This window comes from Tenrec ecaudatus, chromosome 7 (genome assembly GCF_050624435.1).
Source record: "Tenrec ecaudatus isolate mTenEca1 chromosome 7, mTenEca1.hap1, whole genome shotgun sequence".
NCBI lineage: Eukaryota > Metazoa > Chordata > Mammalia > Afrosoricida > Tenrecidae > Tenrec > Tenrec ecaudatus.
The window spans coordinates 5,903,425-5,920,243 of NC_134536.1; the positions used below are offsets into that span (position 1 = coordinate 5,903,425).

The 16,819-nt window shown below is 45.4% G+C and overlaps 1 protein-coding gene and 1 pseudogene across 1 annotated transcript in view; both read left to right on the forward strand.

Moving 5' to 3' along the window:
- The first annotated feature begins 1,517 nt into the window (after window positions 1-1,517).
- On the forward strand, window positions 1,518-2,163 carry LOC142453134 (phosphatidylethanolamine-binding protein 1 pseudogene; annotated as a pseudogene).
- A 3,473-nt stretch (window positions 2,164-5,636) lies between these two features.
- Window positions 5,637-16,819, forward strand: part of PRKN (parkin RBR E3 ubiquitin protein ligase) — a 1,192,284-nt gene continuing 1,181,101 nt past the window's right edge. The window contains exons 1-2 of the mRNA XM_075554213.1: window positions 5,637-5,649; window positions 6,262-6,425. Coding sequence (XP_075410328.1) covers window positions 5,637-5,649; window positions 6,262-6,425 — 177 coding nt within the window. The remainder of the gene's footprint in view (window positions 5,650-6,261; window positions 6,426-16,819) is intronic.

A 16,819-nucleotide genomic window follows, 5' to 3' on the forward strand; every position in this document is an offset into this window, starting at 1 on the left:
GGCTTCACGGAGGGTCACTCTTGCTAGTCTCTTCCTGAGAAGAACCCCCTTCTTTTGTTCACCCTGAAGTGCCTGCAAGGGCCTGTGCTTTCCATCAAGTACAGACTCGGCAGTCCTTTTCTGCAGGAGATGTGACAGGCTGTCGTAGTACATAGCTGTTATGGAAGCCGACGCCTGGCCGCTGCTTCATACTGTGGTGCTGGGGGGCGGGCGAAGGGGGTAGATGCTAAATGAGGCTCCTGCCATACAGACTGTGCCAGAAATCTAGGATCAGGAGTTATGCAGGCAGTTAATACAGGATGCTAGCAGACAGCATATAATCAAGGTCTAAGTTATGTGATACAAGAATAGTTTTTTAAAAATAGTAACAGCTAATTATAACCTGGGTCCTTATAGCAACATGCTGAAGGCTCAATTGCTTATGTAAGGTCACTTACCATTGAGCTTTGATTCCAAAAACTCAGTCAAAGTCTAGAGTTTGTGTTCTTAAACATGATTCCTGGGAGCATGGGACTAGATGACTGAGTGTTCACTACATTCCTGCAGCAGTGCAGTAGGTAGGACTCAAAATAATGGTACATCTTTTGACTTTGTTCTGAAAAACAAAACAAAAAATATAGAGAGGGTAAAATCCTTCCATCTTTGGTTGCAACGGAGTGCATTTTCCCAGTGGTCTCCTCTCTGGTGGCCTATCCAATAGCTAGCTTCTCCAGCTTCATGTTCTCCAATTGCTCATGTGCAAGTTCAAGTTGAAGCAGAAGAAATCAAAACAAGTCGAAAACAAAAACCAAACCCAGTGCTATGGATTGGAGTCTGACTCATAGCAACTCTAGAAAGTGCATCTGAGGTTGTAAATCCTTAAGGAAGCAGGCAGCCTCATCTGCCTCCTACAGAGTGTCTTGTGGGTCTGAACCAGTACTCCCGGTTGGCCACTTAAGGTCTAATCCACAGGTCCACTAAAACTCTAAAACAAGTTCCTGGGAGCCACATTATGTCCTAAGTATGTATATACCACCTGAATTTAGAGGCTGAATTGAGACTCAAAGACCAGAAATGTTGTGGGATCACTTCAAGAACATCATGCACGAAGAAAGAAAAGGCAAAGTCACTGTCAGAAGACACTATGAAACTTGTTCTTGAATGTAGTGTAGTTAACACGCATGCGTGTGTGTGTGTGTGTGTGTGTGTGTGTGTGTGTCAGGGTGTGGCAGAGACGATGGATGAAATGATGGAACTAAGGGGCAACTCAAGAAGACAAAGTAAATTATAATTAAATGTGCAAAGACCTAGAACTAGAAAACCAAAGGGGAACAGCCCTTGAATTTTTTCTAGCTAAAAAGGCCTGAAGAAAGAAAGAAAAAATAAAGTCTCAAGTTGCAATACTGAGGGATTCTCTGCAACATATGGAATGACGTGGAAAACATGAAAAGAAGATGCGAGTCTGTCGTCACTGTTACTGGGTTGTGTGCACTCTGCCTGCTGCTGCACTTCTGTCTAGCCACTCTGCTTGCCCTGAGATGCTTGTGGACCTCAGCAAGTGGCCTGGACCCTCGAACCTGAAGGAAGTAGATGAACATCCACAGCAGGTCAAACACGGTGTGGCAGAAGTGCTGATTCCCACTCAGATGAAGGACCACCATCACATGAGATGGCCTAAATTCAGGTAAGCTCTACACTTTGGTCCTGACAGACTGAGATGCACCCAGCAGGGAGGACCCCGAATTCAGGGAATGGCATGATTTTCTAGTGGTCAACATGAAGGGCAACGGCACCAGCAGTGGCACGGTCCTCCGATTATGTGGACTCTGCTGCCCAAGGGCACAAACATCAACTGCTATGTCTGACTTGTCTGCGAGCAGGACAGGCCTCTGAAGTGTGATGAACTCATTCTTAGAAACCAATCTGGAGACACGGAGGCAAATTCAAGGTGGCATCTTTCCAAAAAAGAAGTACAAGCTCAAATTCCCCCATTGCTGGCATATGCTACCAGGTAAATGGGACCACTATGTGCCCCAGCTCTATGAGCAGCTGTTGGGGAAGCAGGAACATGGGGGCATGAAGACTGGTCCTGAGGTGCCAGTGATGTTCTCAAATTCAGTGACCCATCTGGAGTTCTCCTCTTCCCAGTTCCGGGTCCCATTCCTTCTCATAGGTGAGACATGAAAAGTCAGAGAGTGGTTTAGCTAAAGTGACTTTCCCTTCATAATTATAGCTCACATGTCCCTATTTATGTTATGATCAAATTTGAACTCCATTTGGGGTGATGTTTTGGTATCCTTGATAAGCCTGCCATAGGTAGGTTTCTTGTGCCTTGTGGAACATGTGGGATTAATAAGGTCACCGTTTGATTGGAAGGCAAAGAGATAAATGGCTCATCAAGCCCCACCCCTCTCTTTCTTGCTCTCTTGTGATTGGACCAGCATGCTGTTGATTTAGCTAGTTCTCTGCCTCAACTTGTGAGATATACTACCTGTGGGACAGCCAACCCGTCGATCATATTGCTAGAGCTTGAGGTTCCTTTGAGACCCGTTTCACCACACTGCTGGTGTATACGTTGCTTGAGCTTTAGGCTGTTGGATCCTGCATTGCTTGAGTTTAATATCCCATCTGGCCCTACTTTGCTAAGCTGCTGAGCTGCTTACCCGCCCTGCTGTTTGCTGCCTATGGCCAGACTGCCGGCATTGCCCTTGAACTTGAACCTAGTAGCCCTCTTGAGTTGAAGGACATCAGTATATTAACAGTTCCACAGAAGTGAGTTGACCTGAGTTCTCTGTACTGCTGTTTGGACTAATTAGTTGTTATATTCCTTCATTCTGTATATATCTATATTCTTATATGTCTGGGTTAACTAGGTAAACAAATTCATAGGCACTCATATGTGTATAGAAAGAGCTTTATATATAAGAGAAATTGAATATTGAGAAAACATCCCATCCCACTCAGATCAAGTCCATAAATCCAATATTAATTAGCCCATATGTCTGATACCAATCTATAAAGTTCTCTCTAGACTCACACAACGCATGCAATGGTGCTGAATGCAGGAAGATCACAGGCCAGTGGGTGGAAAGTCTTGTGGATCCAGTGGCAGTGGAAGCATCTCAGTGCTGGCAGGGGTCTCCATGTGGCGTCTCCAGCTCAGGGCACTAGTGTAGTTCCATGTGTCTTGTCAGCTGCAATGCCTCCCAGGGAGTGAGCATGTGTCCTGCCTCCAACAAGCTATTTATCTCCTTAGCGCTTCCAAATGAGGTCATCAAGCTATGACCTGACTGACAGGCTACAACTCCACCTCTTCATTGTTAAGTCTCAAATTGACAAGAGATTATGTAACTACCACAAGGCCCAACAAATTGTTCCTTATAAAAATAGCAATTTAAAGGATAAAATCAAAATAAAATCCAGATTAAAAGCCCAAATCTAGTGGTAGAACAAGGGATAACTCTTACAAGCAGACATACTTTCAGGTGCTGAGGCCCTGCTGTTCAGACTAGCGCAAGTACTGTGGGAGAGGTTATCCAGGGCTCCTTAAGTCCATGCTTGTCACATTGGTTCCTCTTCTCTGGGGTCAGTAGAGCTGCTCTGGAGTTGCTGAACGTTGTGTTAGTTTTTGCTGTTTCCTTATCGTGAATAAAAATAGAAACAATGAATGGGCTGATAAAAAAGAATAATAGGAAAGGAATATACAGACTCACTGTACCAAAAATGATTGGTCCATGTTCCACCATTTCAGAAAGGAACACCTGATGAAGCACTGATGCTATTAAAGAAAGACTCCCCCCCCCAAAGTTTTCAGGAGCTCTGGTGGTGTAGTGATTATGCACTCAGCTGGTAGCTACAAGGTCAGCACTTTGAAACCACTAGCCAGCTCCAAGGGAGAAACACAAGGCTCTCTACTTCCATGAAGAGTTACAGCCTCAGGGGCAGTTCTACCCTGTCCTATAGTCAGTCTGCCCTGTTGCTATGAGTCAGAATTGGTTCAATGGTAGAGTTTGGGGTGGGGGTGGGGTGGGGATTGTTGAACTTTTCATCAGTAGAATCCCATGATCAACTCCTAATACATCACACCTCTTTAACGAGTAGTGTAAATTATGAATGCAAGAAATAGGGTGAAAAAAATATTTGACTTCCTGATCACTTACTCACTGTAAACTATGTGATTGGAAGCAACTTATTTCTACCTTGTTTTTCAAGTGGTTTCAGATTCTTGGACAGGATTTCTTAAGTAGCTGTACGGCAGAGATATTGTGAGCGAATCATATCACTTAATAAGTGTAGGGACGGGTTCTAGGAATTAAAAACAATTCCAGGGAAGCCATGTGACACTGGTAAAAGAAGGAGTTGGAAAGTCCAGTGAGAATGAGACTTTGAATAAGAATATGATGTAAAATCATGTAAATTAACATTTACTATGAAGATATAGTCAATTGCATATGAACTATAAGCCTGTGTGTTAGTTAAGGCAATCCTGGCTAATAAGCTTAGTGATGATAAGAATAAAGGAACAAAAGAAAAAATAGAGTCCTACGGATGAGAGAGTGTTCCCACCCTGCTACCACCTCCAGTCATGATTCCTCTGCTGAGGAAGGATCAGGGTGGATGTCAGGGAGGCAGCCAGGACCTTGAAACAGTCTCAGCCATGAATGAATGACTCTAGTCGTTCTTGTTTGAGGATGTCCGAAGTCTAGCCAGGTAGCACCAAGACCTTGAAAGGATCAACCATGTCCCAGCAGTGCCTTCCCTGCCCCCTCCCAGGTCCCTCCTTGTCGTCTGAATCACCCAAACCACCAGGATAGGGATGACTCCCTGCCATCTGTCTACCAACTCATCATGTTGTGGGAAAAAAATGTATCAAACCCAGTATGGATATCGGTCATTGTTTCTGGTGTGATAGCAGGTCTCATTAAAGCCACACTTTCATCCTACCCTTAAATGTCTCATAAAATGGAAGCAGGTCAGTTACTATCATTTCCCTTATCCCAGGAGAGGTTTCCGTCTGCCATGAGGAGGAGCCAGCACTTGGGAAGGAGCCCCAGGGCATAGTGATTAAGCATTAGGCTGTTAACACGTGGCCAGAAGTGCAAACCACCAGCTGATCCAACATCTCTGCCTGGGCCCCAGTGTGGCTGGTGGGCTCCCCAGCATGACCCATGTGGGTCTGCTGCCAATCTCTTAGGTGGCTGCTCATCTGTCTCCGGGGCCTCCATGTAAACAGCAGGTCTCGACACAGGCTGCCAGAGCTGAGTCCTGTTCAAGACCCTCTGCCCACTCTCACGCAGCATGGTGTGCGGTCCCTGACTAGTCTGTAACCGGGAGCCGATGAGAAGCTTTGTGTTCCCAGGTGCTCTATATGGGTAGCATAGTGAGTTAGGGGAGGGGCTGCTAACCACACTGTCAGCAATTTGAAACCACCGGCTGCTCAGGGGGAGAGAGATGAGGCTTTTTGCTCTCAGCAAGAGTGTCCTGCTCAGAAACCCACAGGAGCAGTTCTAGTCTGCCCTACAGGGTCACTATACGCAGGACGTGACTCAATGGCAATGCGTTTATTTTACTCTTTCCCCAAATGGCCAATACTGCCCCCTAGGGAGTGCCGGGATCATCCTAGAGAGGAGGTGGGCGGCGGGGGACGGGGGGCGGACATGGGGGGTGAAAGTGAGTAAACTCAAGCGCTCACTGCCATGAAGTCATTCTAGCTCATAGCGACTCTGTAGGACAGACTGGAGCTGTCCTTGTGGGTTTCTGAGACTGTGACTCTCCAAGATTAGAGAGCCTCATCTTTCTCTCCCGGAGTTGATCCTGGACTTGAACTGCTGACCTTGTGGTTCACAGTCTGACAACAACCCTCTGTACCACCAGGGCTCCTGGATTATGGGCTCTAGTACACATGTGTTTCATGGCTTGGGGGCTGCTGACACCTCTCTTTTCTACAAACGAGGCTCTAGGCAAGATAAGTTTGGGGAACTTATGCTCTACACCAAAGCCTTTTAAACTGTGGGCCACGGTTCCATGTGGGGCACCTCACTGAATGTGAGGATTACAAAAATGTTTGCAAGAGGAAACGGTTTATAAGTGCACACGACCCCAAATTAATTCAACATCAATCGCGTTTCAAACCCAAGGTGTTTTTGGCAGTGCTTGTCCACACTGCAAACATCTTGGGGCATGAGGGTGGCAGGTAGAAACCGTTTACGAAGCCCATCCCTGGGAGTGTGTGCGGGCCCAGTGGGCTCCAATAGGCTGCTCACTTGCTTTTATCTGGTTCAGTGTTCGTCAGGTTCAACTCCAGCCATGGCTTTCCCGTGGAGGTCCATCAGGACACCAGCATCTCCCAGCTCAAGGAGGCGGTTGCCAAGCGACAGGGGGTTCCGGCTGACCAGCTGCGAGTGATCTTCGCCGGGAAGGAGCTTCGGAACGAGTGGACTCTGCAGGTGAGTGTTCCCAAGTGACCACCTTCTAGAATTGGGCCAGCACCCTGGCTCCTGCCTTGTCTGCAGTCAGTCTGACATTCACGCCCAAGATCTGATAGAATAAGCAGTGGCTGGGGAATCCTTGAACTTTACTCCTCTCTGCCTCATTAATTCTGACCTTCTTAATTATGCATGAAAGCTGCAAGCAGGCTGGGCTAGAAGAGCAAGTGAGAGAGAGAGAGAGAGAGAGAGAGAGAGAGAGAGAGAGAGAGAGAGAGAGAGAGAGAGAACACGAAAATCAACTGGGCTCGGTGGATAAATGTTTACCGACTGTAAGGCACAGACTGTGCAATTGCTGGGTCTCTTCGATTTCCACCTCACCCATTCCATCTGAATCTTAATGAAGAAGGATTGGAATAAATGGTTCCAAACCAGGCCACCCCAGTCAGTGTGAGGGGAGGGATTCATTACCCAAGTGTGACCCCTGGAGGCTCCTTGAAGCTCTGCTGGGTATCTACCACCCAGCATCCGAGGACAGCTGTGCTCCGAAACTGCTCCAAGGTCCGGGATGCCCAGGGTGGGCTCAGAGTCACACATGTGTCATTTCGAAGCTGGCAGAGAGCAGGAGCAGGCACAACAGACAGACATGTGCAGATGTCATTTCTCCGAGGGTCAGCTTGGCTGGGTCTGTTTCCTCAGAATCGGATATAACACAGAAGTTATGAAGCAGGCAGTGGCCCCTCACCCATTGTCCATCACACCTGCTCCTAATCCAATCAGAACCTGGCATGTTGCTCCTCTGGGCGCACTGTGTGGCACATGGCTGTGGGCAGGAGGTAGGGAGCCATCGGTACACAGCCTGCAAGGAACGGAACCCAGCAAGTGCCACTCAGCATTCACTACAGAAGCCTCCACACACTTGGTGCCTTCAACAGTGGGACAAGTGACTCAGGGAGCCTACAAACACCCCTCCCCCTTCTGCACCAGCTCAGATTCATGGAGGGTGACCTCGTGTCTGTCTGCATAGCTGACCCTCAGTACTTACCTTCCATCCCAGTCTCTTCTGGGTTATCCTATGGCTTTGTGAAAGGCCTTTGGAATTGGGGGCATGAAGGAAGAGACTGAAAGGCACACTGTCCTCATCACCCCCTGCCGGCAGTGGCACATGGACTCCCTGTGCACAAACTGCAGAGCTTGAATTTAGGGCAGTTTGTGTTCATAAGGCAAGTGTGTGTGCTAAAAAAAATGTTTTGATTGATTGATTTTTAGTTCAGCAAACTATAAAGCTTCTGTAAAGCTTCTTTGGCTGTACTTGCCAACTTCTCGATCCAAGAATGTTCTGGCACAAATAAATGATTGTAAAGCCTATGACCTTACGCCAACCATCTGATACGTGACTAGAACATTCAGGTTCTAGAGCAGAGGTGAGGAACGTCCATCTATGGGCCATGTAAGGCCTTCTGCACCTTTCCTACCAGCTAACCATACACGTGACCAAAGAGAAGCAAACCCTGCCATAGAGAGGAGGATGCATAGAGATGGAGAGCCCTTGGGGTTCAATCAGAAGAATGATGTGTTTCTGTCTGTGACGAGAGTGGAAACCTGCAGGTTGATAATACCTGTGGCGATACCTGGGAGGCCACTGGGCATTTCCGGCTGGAGCTTTGAGGGCTCGTCTCACAATTAAGGACAGTGTGCATAGAGGTACACACTGCAGCTCCTTGCTAAGGTGTCCTTGCTACGGGGCAGCATGGAGAGCGAGCTAGGGGAAGGATGTAAGCAAGTGGAGAGGCCAGCAAAGAAGGTCGCATTTCTTCCACTGACGTTTCTGAGGCTATCTGGTAGACCCCTGATTCTAGGGACAAAGGGTGAATAATAAGATTTCCTGTCGTGACAATTTAATAAAGGGACTAGCTAATAAAAGAGGAAAGCCAGTAAGTCACGATGCTTTGTGTGAAAGGGGAAGGGACAAATAGACAGGAACTGGTAAGGATCACGTGTGTTGTGAAGAGGTGGAGGAAGGTTGGGAGAATCAGCTTTTTGGTTTGGTGAGTTTGGTGACTGAGGAGACCTTCGGGGCTGTCGACCAGTCCGGCAGCTGGCCACCTGACCACAGGGGTAAGCTCTGAGCAAGGGAACAGGAACACAGGATGTTCAGAGCACAGACAGACAGCTTGCTACAAACGTGGGGGAGAGGCAGAGATAGGGCTGTTCACTGGAGAAGTAGCACGTCCACACCACGTTGTACTACTTTTTCTAGCCATTGACTGCAGGCAGGGCTGCTTGCTACCATTTAAATAGTTTGTAAATAGGATTTTTTATTCTGACTTTTTCTTCACTTAACATTATATCATAAGCTTATTTCTTGGTATATAACTTTCAGCTCCAATTCTCAAGGTGATACCCGATTATATATTACTACCATATTCACTATTCCACATTTCAAATCCAGCCAAAATGTTTTCTGAAAATGTGTGTGCTGCCTATTTAGAGAGTAACTTATGTGTGTCGCTATCCTGTCCATCATTCATTCAGGGTCATCCACCTTGCTCATTGGTAAGATGGGAATAGTAATAGTACTTACCTTGTTGGAATTTTTGAGGTGTAAATGTGTTAATTAAGCAAAACTCATAGAATAGAATATGACATATGGCAAGTACTATAGAAATTTTAGCAATTACCACCACCACTATCATCATCATCATCAGGCAGGCATCAACCTCAATAAACCAGGACTCTTACAGTGAATCATGACAAGTGGGCTTGCAATAAGGAGTTAACACAATAATAATGTCATAAGGATTCTACTGGAACAAAAACATATGAGCATGTGTTTGACACGTGAAACTTTATAGAATGTTTTAACTATTTTGATTAAAGTGAAAACCCAGACCTGTCGTGTTTAGAAAAGAGTCATCATGGTCTCATTGTTTTAAAAGATAATCTCTGAAACCAGTTATCCACATCACACTCTTTGTCAGCAGCAAATGAGAAAGAGCTATACATTATTTTCCTACATTATAACTAGTGCTCTCTAGATGTTTTCATCCTTTTTCTTCTATCTATATAAGAATATATAATAAAATATTAATCTTTGACATATTATTTACAACAGAGTGATGTCTTCTCTTTATAAAGGGCTCTTGTCTGTTCTTGTAACAGGATTCAGGATTTGTTCAAATGATGGGCAACCCTGTCTTCTAATACTCAGATCTAACATACTACCCATCAGCATACCTAAAATCACCTTATGTAACTTCTAATTCATTATTCGGGCTTAGACAGGGAAAGCAACAATTCAAATATAGCTGAATATGAGGTTGCTATGAGTCGGAATTGACTTGAGGCTGTTGGCATACTAAAACTGGTGAGCGTTATAGTTAGACTACCTTGTAAGTTAATAGGTACTTAATTGAAGAAATTGCGCTCAGACGCATTAGAGTGATGATTGTGCAACTCTTCTTGATTGATTGAACTATTGAGTTTCATGATATGGGAATTTCATGCCGATGAGAATGCTGTGAGAAAACTAAAATAAAAACAAGTTTAAAACAGAAAACATCAAGTGAAACGCTTAAATAGGCAGATTCTGGAAGCTGTGAGTGGCACTGAGAAATAAAAGGGAAAGGACAGATTTTTTTTTTTTAATAACAGGGACTTGAGAATTTCTGTAGGGTTTTAGTTGATTGACCTGGTTTGTATTATTTTTATTGTTACCAATATAGGTTTATTAAGGAACCCGGGAGCTACAATAGTTATGCATTCATCTACTAGCCTAAAGATTTATGGTTCAAACCCACCCATTGGCCCTGCAAGAAAAATACCTGCCAATTGCAATCATAAAAATGCGAGCAAAGAAACCTTCTAGGGCAGGTCTGCTTCATCATGTAGGATCATGGTGGGTCAGAATGGACAGGTATATGTTAACCCAGAGAGGAGAAACTTGGATATACTTAAATCTCCGTCCCTGAGAAATGACTCTATTCATGGTATCTTTGTAATGATGGGCTTAACTTACAAACTAGAAGACGGCCTGTGATTATTCCATTTGCAAAGGAATATTCCATTTTATAAAATGATTCACCAGGATAACCATACATGCCTTTGAACAAATATTTAATTGTGTGTGTACACATTTAGCAACTCATTTTATAAAATAGGTCATTCTTATAGTATTAAAGGATGTTAGTTTATTGCTCCCATCTCTTCGATGCCTTTTAATACAAAGTCTGAGAGCAGAGGACCAGGGACATTTAGATTTGAAAGCCTTAAGTGGTAAATGTGAGAGAAACACAAATTACAGAGAGAGGCCCACTTATTAAATTAGCTATGCTTTTAGTGACACATATGATAGCAGTATTTTAAAATCTGTGACTAGTGACAAATGCCTCTGCCTGACAAGGTAAGCCACTTGCAGTGCCCTGCCATCGGTAAGACAACACACCTGTTACAGTCAGGAACATAGATGGTGCCCGTCACATTGAGAGTCACCATGGGGAGATCTGAAACTTTACAAAGCTGTACAGAGACACTATGTCCCTGGCCTATATCCATAACCACTGCTTATATGTTATCCAAATTCCAAAAATGTTGACATTAAAAAAAGTTTTTAAATGTTTTTTCCAACATTATCATGTGTCTTTGAATATACTTATATATATATTTACATGTATCTTCCTTTTTTATTAGTTGAGATTTAGTAAATATATCATATCATTCTCTATTTCATTCACATCAAGTAGAATTGTACCATTGCTACCACAATCAACTTCCAACCAATCTTTCCCTACATGGTCTCCTTGACCTCGTTATCCCTTGGGATGAAGGAGCTTCAAAACGTCATTGAAAAGTTCTGTGGTTGCTTACCTCCATTTTACCATGAACTTTTAGAAGCCCTCTCATAGATACTGTTTGTACAAACTGAAAGGACACAGGTGCAAATACCAGCAGACTCCTTGCCGGTGGGGCCGGGTGCCATCATAGATAACCAGGCCTCTCTTCCAAGCAGCCCTTGAGTGGGTGTGAGCCTCCCGGTTCTTTGTTTACTTACTAGTGAAGTGATATGACCACACGGCTTATCACACACAACGGGGGGCTTTTAAGAATAAAGAGAGAAAGAATCTTGGAACCTCAAGAAGGAACAATGAGCCCAGTAGAGATGACCAGTGAGCACGGTAACTTTCACGTCTAACCACTGCATCACCAGGCCCCCAATAGTTCTGCTAGGTTTCTGTGGGCTGCTAATTGCAAGGGCATTGGTTCAAATCCATTGGCTGCTCCACAGGAGAAAAGTGAGGTTTGCTGCTTCTGTTAAAAGCCAATGTCAGAACCCTGCTCAGGATTACAGCGAGTCAAAATGGTCTTTGTGGAAGTGGGTTAGACTTTGTTTATAATTCTGCTATTGTATCTTTTTCCTAGTTGACCAGTTGTTCTTTCTCTATATCGTAATGAATATATTAGCACTTATAATTTTATAATTCATGTATTTTCCATGAATACTACCAGATTGTCTTCTATTTTATTATCATTGTCAGTTCAAGTATACAGGCAGGCATTGAAGAAACACATTTTTCCCCCTCCTCCTGGAACTGTTGTTAGATTTCAGTTCAGTGTTTTAGGTACTTGGAAATTGGCGGATTGTTTTCATGGAAAGATTTTCTTGCAGACAAAACTATTACTGAGGACAGAGGCTGATGCTGTGGGGTTAGTAGGTGAACTTGCAGGGCGGCTGTTATGTGGCGAGAGCGCTCCTTCAGGAAGAACCTTGCTTGGTCAGCTTATCCCTCCTTGTTTGTGTCCCACACCGACAATATCGGCGTCACCCATCCCTGCATTGTCCAGACCCCTCAGAAATGGAGTTTTACAGCCCAAAGGAAGACTTGCCATTTCAGAGTCCAGCAGCCATAGCACACATTGTTGAGGATTGCCACAGACATGCGTAGACCCGCACACAACAACAACAACCACACAGTTGAGATACTATTTACTGCTAAGGAGCTGAAGCCGCATATCCTGTAAGTGTGCTGAGCCCTGGTCTCAGGCACTCCCACGCTCCTCTGACCCTGGTTCCCAAGGCAGTGTGTGAGTGACTCTTGAAACCAACCCCCCAAATCAGAGCAGAGGATGCATTTAATTAGTGCTCATAATGTGGAGGCCTGTCTCATAGGAAGCCTGACAAATGAAAGAGAAGACGTTACACACCGTGCAAATCTTATTACTATTCACTGAAGCCCCGGTTTCAGTATTCTGTTCTGTTGTCTGTTATTGGCTCAGATTCCAGCATACCAATTGACCTGATTCTGCAGAAGAAAACACAGTCATCACTGTTTAAGGGAAGGCTGAGGAGACTAAGAGTGTGTGTGTGTGTGTGTGTGTGTGTGTGTGTGTGTGTGTGTTTATCTATTACATTATTCATCCCCAAAGCATCTAAATCAAAAGACATTCTCTGGCCTGATCCCACCTTTGCCTCTTTCACTCTTACCAAATAACGGAGGGTAGATCTGGGCCATGCCTGGGATTACTGTCAGGTAGCAATTAAGGGTTTCCTATTAAAAAGTCCTTTTAAGCTTATGCACCGAGATTATCTGTGGCTGATCAAAATGTGACATGCCCTCATCTGGGTTTTCTCTCAGCTGGTATGTGCCATGCCAGCATGCTAGTTTTATACTCTTCTGAATGGGCGTGGTTTTCATGGGGCTCAAGTCCTTACACACCATTACTGCGGTTTATGCCCTTGAATCTGCTGACTCATAGTGACCCCGTGCACACTAGGATGAAGCACTGCCCTGACCTGCGCCATCCCCACAACTGTTGTATTTGCATCCATTGTCCCTGCCACTGTGTCCGTCCGTCTCCTTGAGGGACTTCCTCTACTTCTGCCTCTACATCTACCAGGCATGATGCCCTTTTCCAGGGACTGGTCCCTCTCGATATTCAAATTCACTGCCATCTAGTCGATGCCAACGTGTGTCCAAAGTATGTGAGACGAAGTCTTGCATCTTGCCACTAAGGAGCATTCTGGCAGATGTTCAAAAGTCACTCACTGCCATCAGGTTGATGCTGACTCATAGCAACCCCATGGCACAGGTTGGAAATGGCCCTTTGAGTTTCTGAGACTGTGTCTGTGAATGGGGGCGGAAAGCCCTGTCCTTCTCATGTGGAGCATCTGCAGGTTTCAAACTGCTGACCTTTTGTATAGCTGCCTCCCCTCATAACCAAGTGAACATCTGGTGAAAATTAACATGGGTCACGTCAATGCTGCCATCCTCACCCTCTGAAGGCACCGAAGAGAGGCTTGGAGGCTGGTCTTCAGCCACGTGCCACTGCCCAGGTTGCAGAGGCTCTTCTGAATTGCGGTCACTCTTCCTGGTCTGTGGTGCGAGCGCCTGGCTGGTAAACTTAGTGTCAGTCTTGGGCTCTCCTGTTCATTATATTTGTGGATTATTTTTAAGAGTATCTCAACCCTTTGTACTTAAGAACCACCGCGCAGGCAAACGCACGGTGATTTGGGGAATGCAATTCTTGGAAAGCAGCTATCACGTCTGTGTACACTGCAGGGTACCAGAGCAGGCTCTGCTTCACATTTCACTCTGCTGTGGACTGTCCCCAGCCCAGCAGTCAGTTTGGCCATTGTGACATCAGAAATGTCAGTCCCCTGGGAGTTGTAAAAATAGTTCTATTGACATATAATTCACAGCGTAAAATTCAATAGCTCCAACATATTAAAAAGAGCTGTGCAGTCATCACCACAATTTGAGAGCTTTTTCTTCTTTCTTGTGCTCATCAGCACCCCCGCCCCCATCCACCCGTCTCTATAGATTTACCTATCCTGGATTTCGTATACAGAAAACATACCCCAAACCAAACAAAAACTAACAATAACATTGTAAAACAGAGAAAAATCTCAATTGAAAAGAAAGTAGACAATATTGAAAAGTTATAACAAATTTTAAAAAGGTCCAAAGGGGTCAAATGATAAAGTGTTCAATTTTAACCTTATTACATAGGCATTAATCCACATTCCAATGCATTCTGCAAGATAGCAGGTCTATGGTCGGGGTATTCACTGGAGGCTTAACTGCATGGGCCCCCTGCAAATAGACTTGGCACTGTCACTGTCATCCAAAGCCTTCTGCAAACTGGAGACTCAGAATTGAAGCTCGCATACAATTCCCTCCTCCATTCTTAGAGTTTGTCATTTACAATCCTTGAATCACACACACAGTCTAGTACGCTTCTTCAACGTGGACTTAGCTTGTTTTAAGACAAACATTTAAAAACCCAGGGATGTACTGTGTAGACTAATTGGGCCAAGGAGCTCTCCTTGTGAAACGAATCCACTTCTGGCACAGGAGAGTGACATGATGGCTGATGCACGACACCTCTGGTGCTGAAGTGTTGGAGCACATCACGTACTCGTGGCCCAATATGGGGGCTTCTGGGCACTCAGTACAGATGTTCCCGGCATGTCCCTGTTCGTTTTTATGGTCCTCAGTGTTTCCAAGGGAACTGGATCTGCGTGTCTGCATTCCGTTCATGCATAATTCAGCAAAACGTTGTTCAGAAATGGGAGAAAATGCAAACCAAAAATGTGACTCAGATCATTCTCCTGCTGTTTAAAACCTGGGCAGAGGAAGCAAGAACCTGCTGAGGCAGGTAGGATATGCCTCCTTGGTTTAACTCCGTTTGCCAGTCTCTGTGGCAAATATTTCCATTTTGAACAATTGAGATGCCCACTATGTTGTTGTTGCTGTTGTTAGTTACTACAGAGTCCCCGCCAACTCTTTGTACCCTAATGGCAGAAGAGCCTTGTGTTGGCCTGCCGTGTCCCATCTGCACCACCCTCCCTGTGTTTCAGCCTCTCATTGTGGCTTTGAGCCTCTGGCCCTGGTGTAGAAGCCTCAGCTCCTTGTCATTTGCTCACCAAAGAAGGGTTTTATAGTGTCACCCACGTGTAGGCATAGGGAAGCTTCTGGGTGTAATGGAAAAACTAGCAATTCAAGGATGCCAACGCTTGGTGAAGCCATTTAGCCAGGATCTCCTTCAGCATTTCAAAGAACGACTCTGACGTCCGCCCCGCTTGGTGGGGCCCAGTTGGGTCATTTCTGCAGACTTACATTCTCTCCCCGCTTCATTGGAAATCGTCACAGGGGTGTGCATTTCCTCACAGGGCTATTTTGATCATGACATTAAATTTAAGCTACTGAAACCTACACATATAGTGCACGTTTTGTGACAGGTGTGAGGGCTCAATGATAATATTAGCCATTATTAATTTAACCCGGGGAAACACTCACAAACATAAAGCTAATCCTTTGATTTCTAGTGTGTCCTAGCTTCAGCCTAGAAACCTGCTCTGTTTTAAACTGCTCCAAAAGGGACCGCATGCCCCGTGGCACCCTGGTGGCACAGTGATTATCCATTGGGCTGTGATCTCCAAGGTCAGCAGTTCAAAAGAAGATGGGGCTTTCTATTCCCATCAACAGTCAGTCTTGGAAACTCACAGGGACAGTTCTCCCCTGCCCCATGGAGCTGTTCTGCGTTCGCATTGACTTGATGGCGGTGAGTGAATTCCTGTGGCATGTCGGCCAGCCCATGCTCAGGCTGTCTACAAAGTGCCGGGGTCTGGACCACCCCGTCAGAGCTGCTGCTGCGATTTCATTCTCCCCATCAACGGCTTTCTTAAGACAAGGGCACAGCCCACCCGGGTAGAGTGCGTGCTGCTCCTTCCTTCGACGAATAGATGTGCGTCTGCGCAATTGGCCTGGAGGATTGGCTGCCAAAATTGGTTTAAGGCAGCATGCACAGTAGTGCGAGATGGCTCCTGGGAGTTCTGTGAGCCACTGGCATGTAAAGTCAAGGGCAAGAGCGTCTGCAATCACACAGAGGAGGAAGCACATCCCGTGACCCACTTAGTGATTAATTTCTGGCTTCGTTAATGTCTGTGTTGTGGAAGCACTATATTTCCATAATCCATCATCTTGTAGTCCATTTACAGCTCATGGTGCGGTTCTGTCCCTGTAGTTTAATGCAGTGTCTGCTCACGGGCCTGTGCCCGCGGGCCTGTTTGTGGTAAGAGCCTTAAAAGGAAAGGGTGGGTTTCTGATGTCACAGGTGTCGTCTGTGGTTTATATCATGAAATGCTGGTGTTTGACAGCTGGTGGTTTATATCATGAACAGCAGGTGTTTGACAGCCTCTCAAACAGAAAAATGGCCATTGTCAGACTTCCTGACATGGGGAAGCACTGGGCTGCTGACCGCATAGTTGGCAGTTCAAATCCCCCAGCTGCTCCAGGGAGAAAAACTAAGCTGTCTGCTCCTGTAAAGACTGACAGTCTTGTAAAGTCTATATTGGATCCCGTGAGTCAGAATCGACGAGGTGGATGGGTTTGTGGGTCAAAGAACCCCTGGTGGCC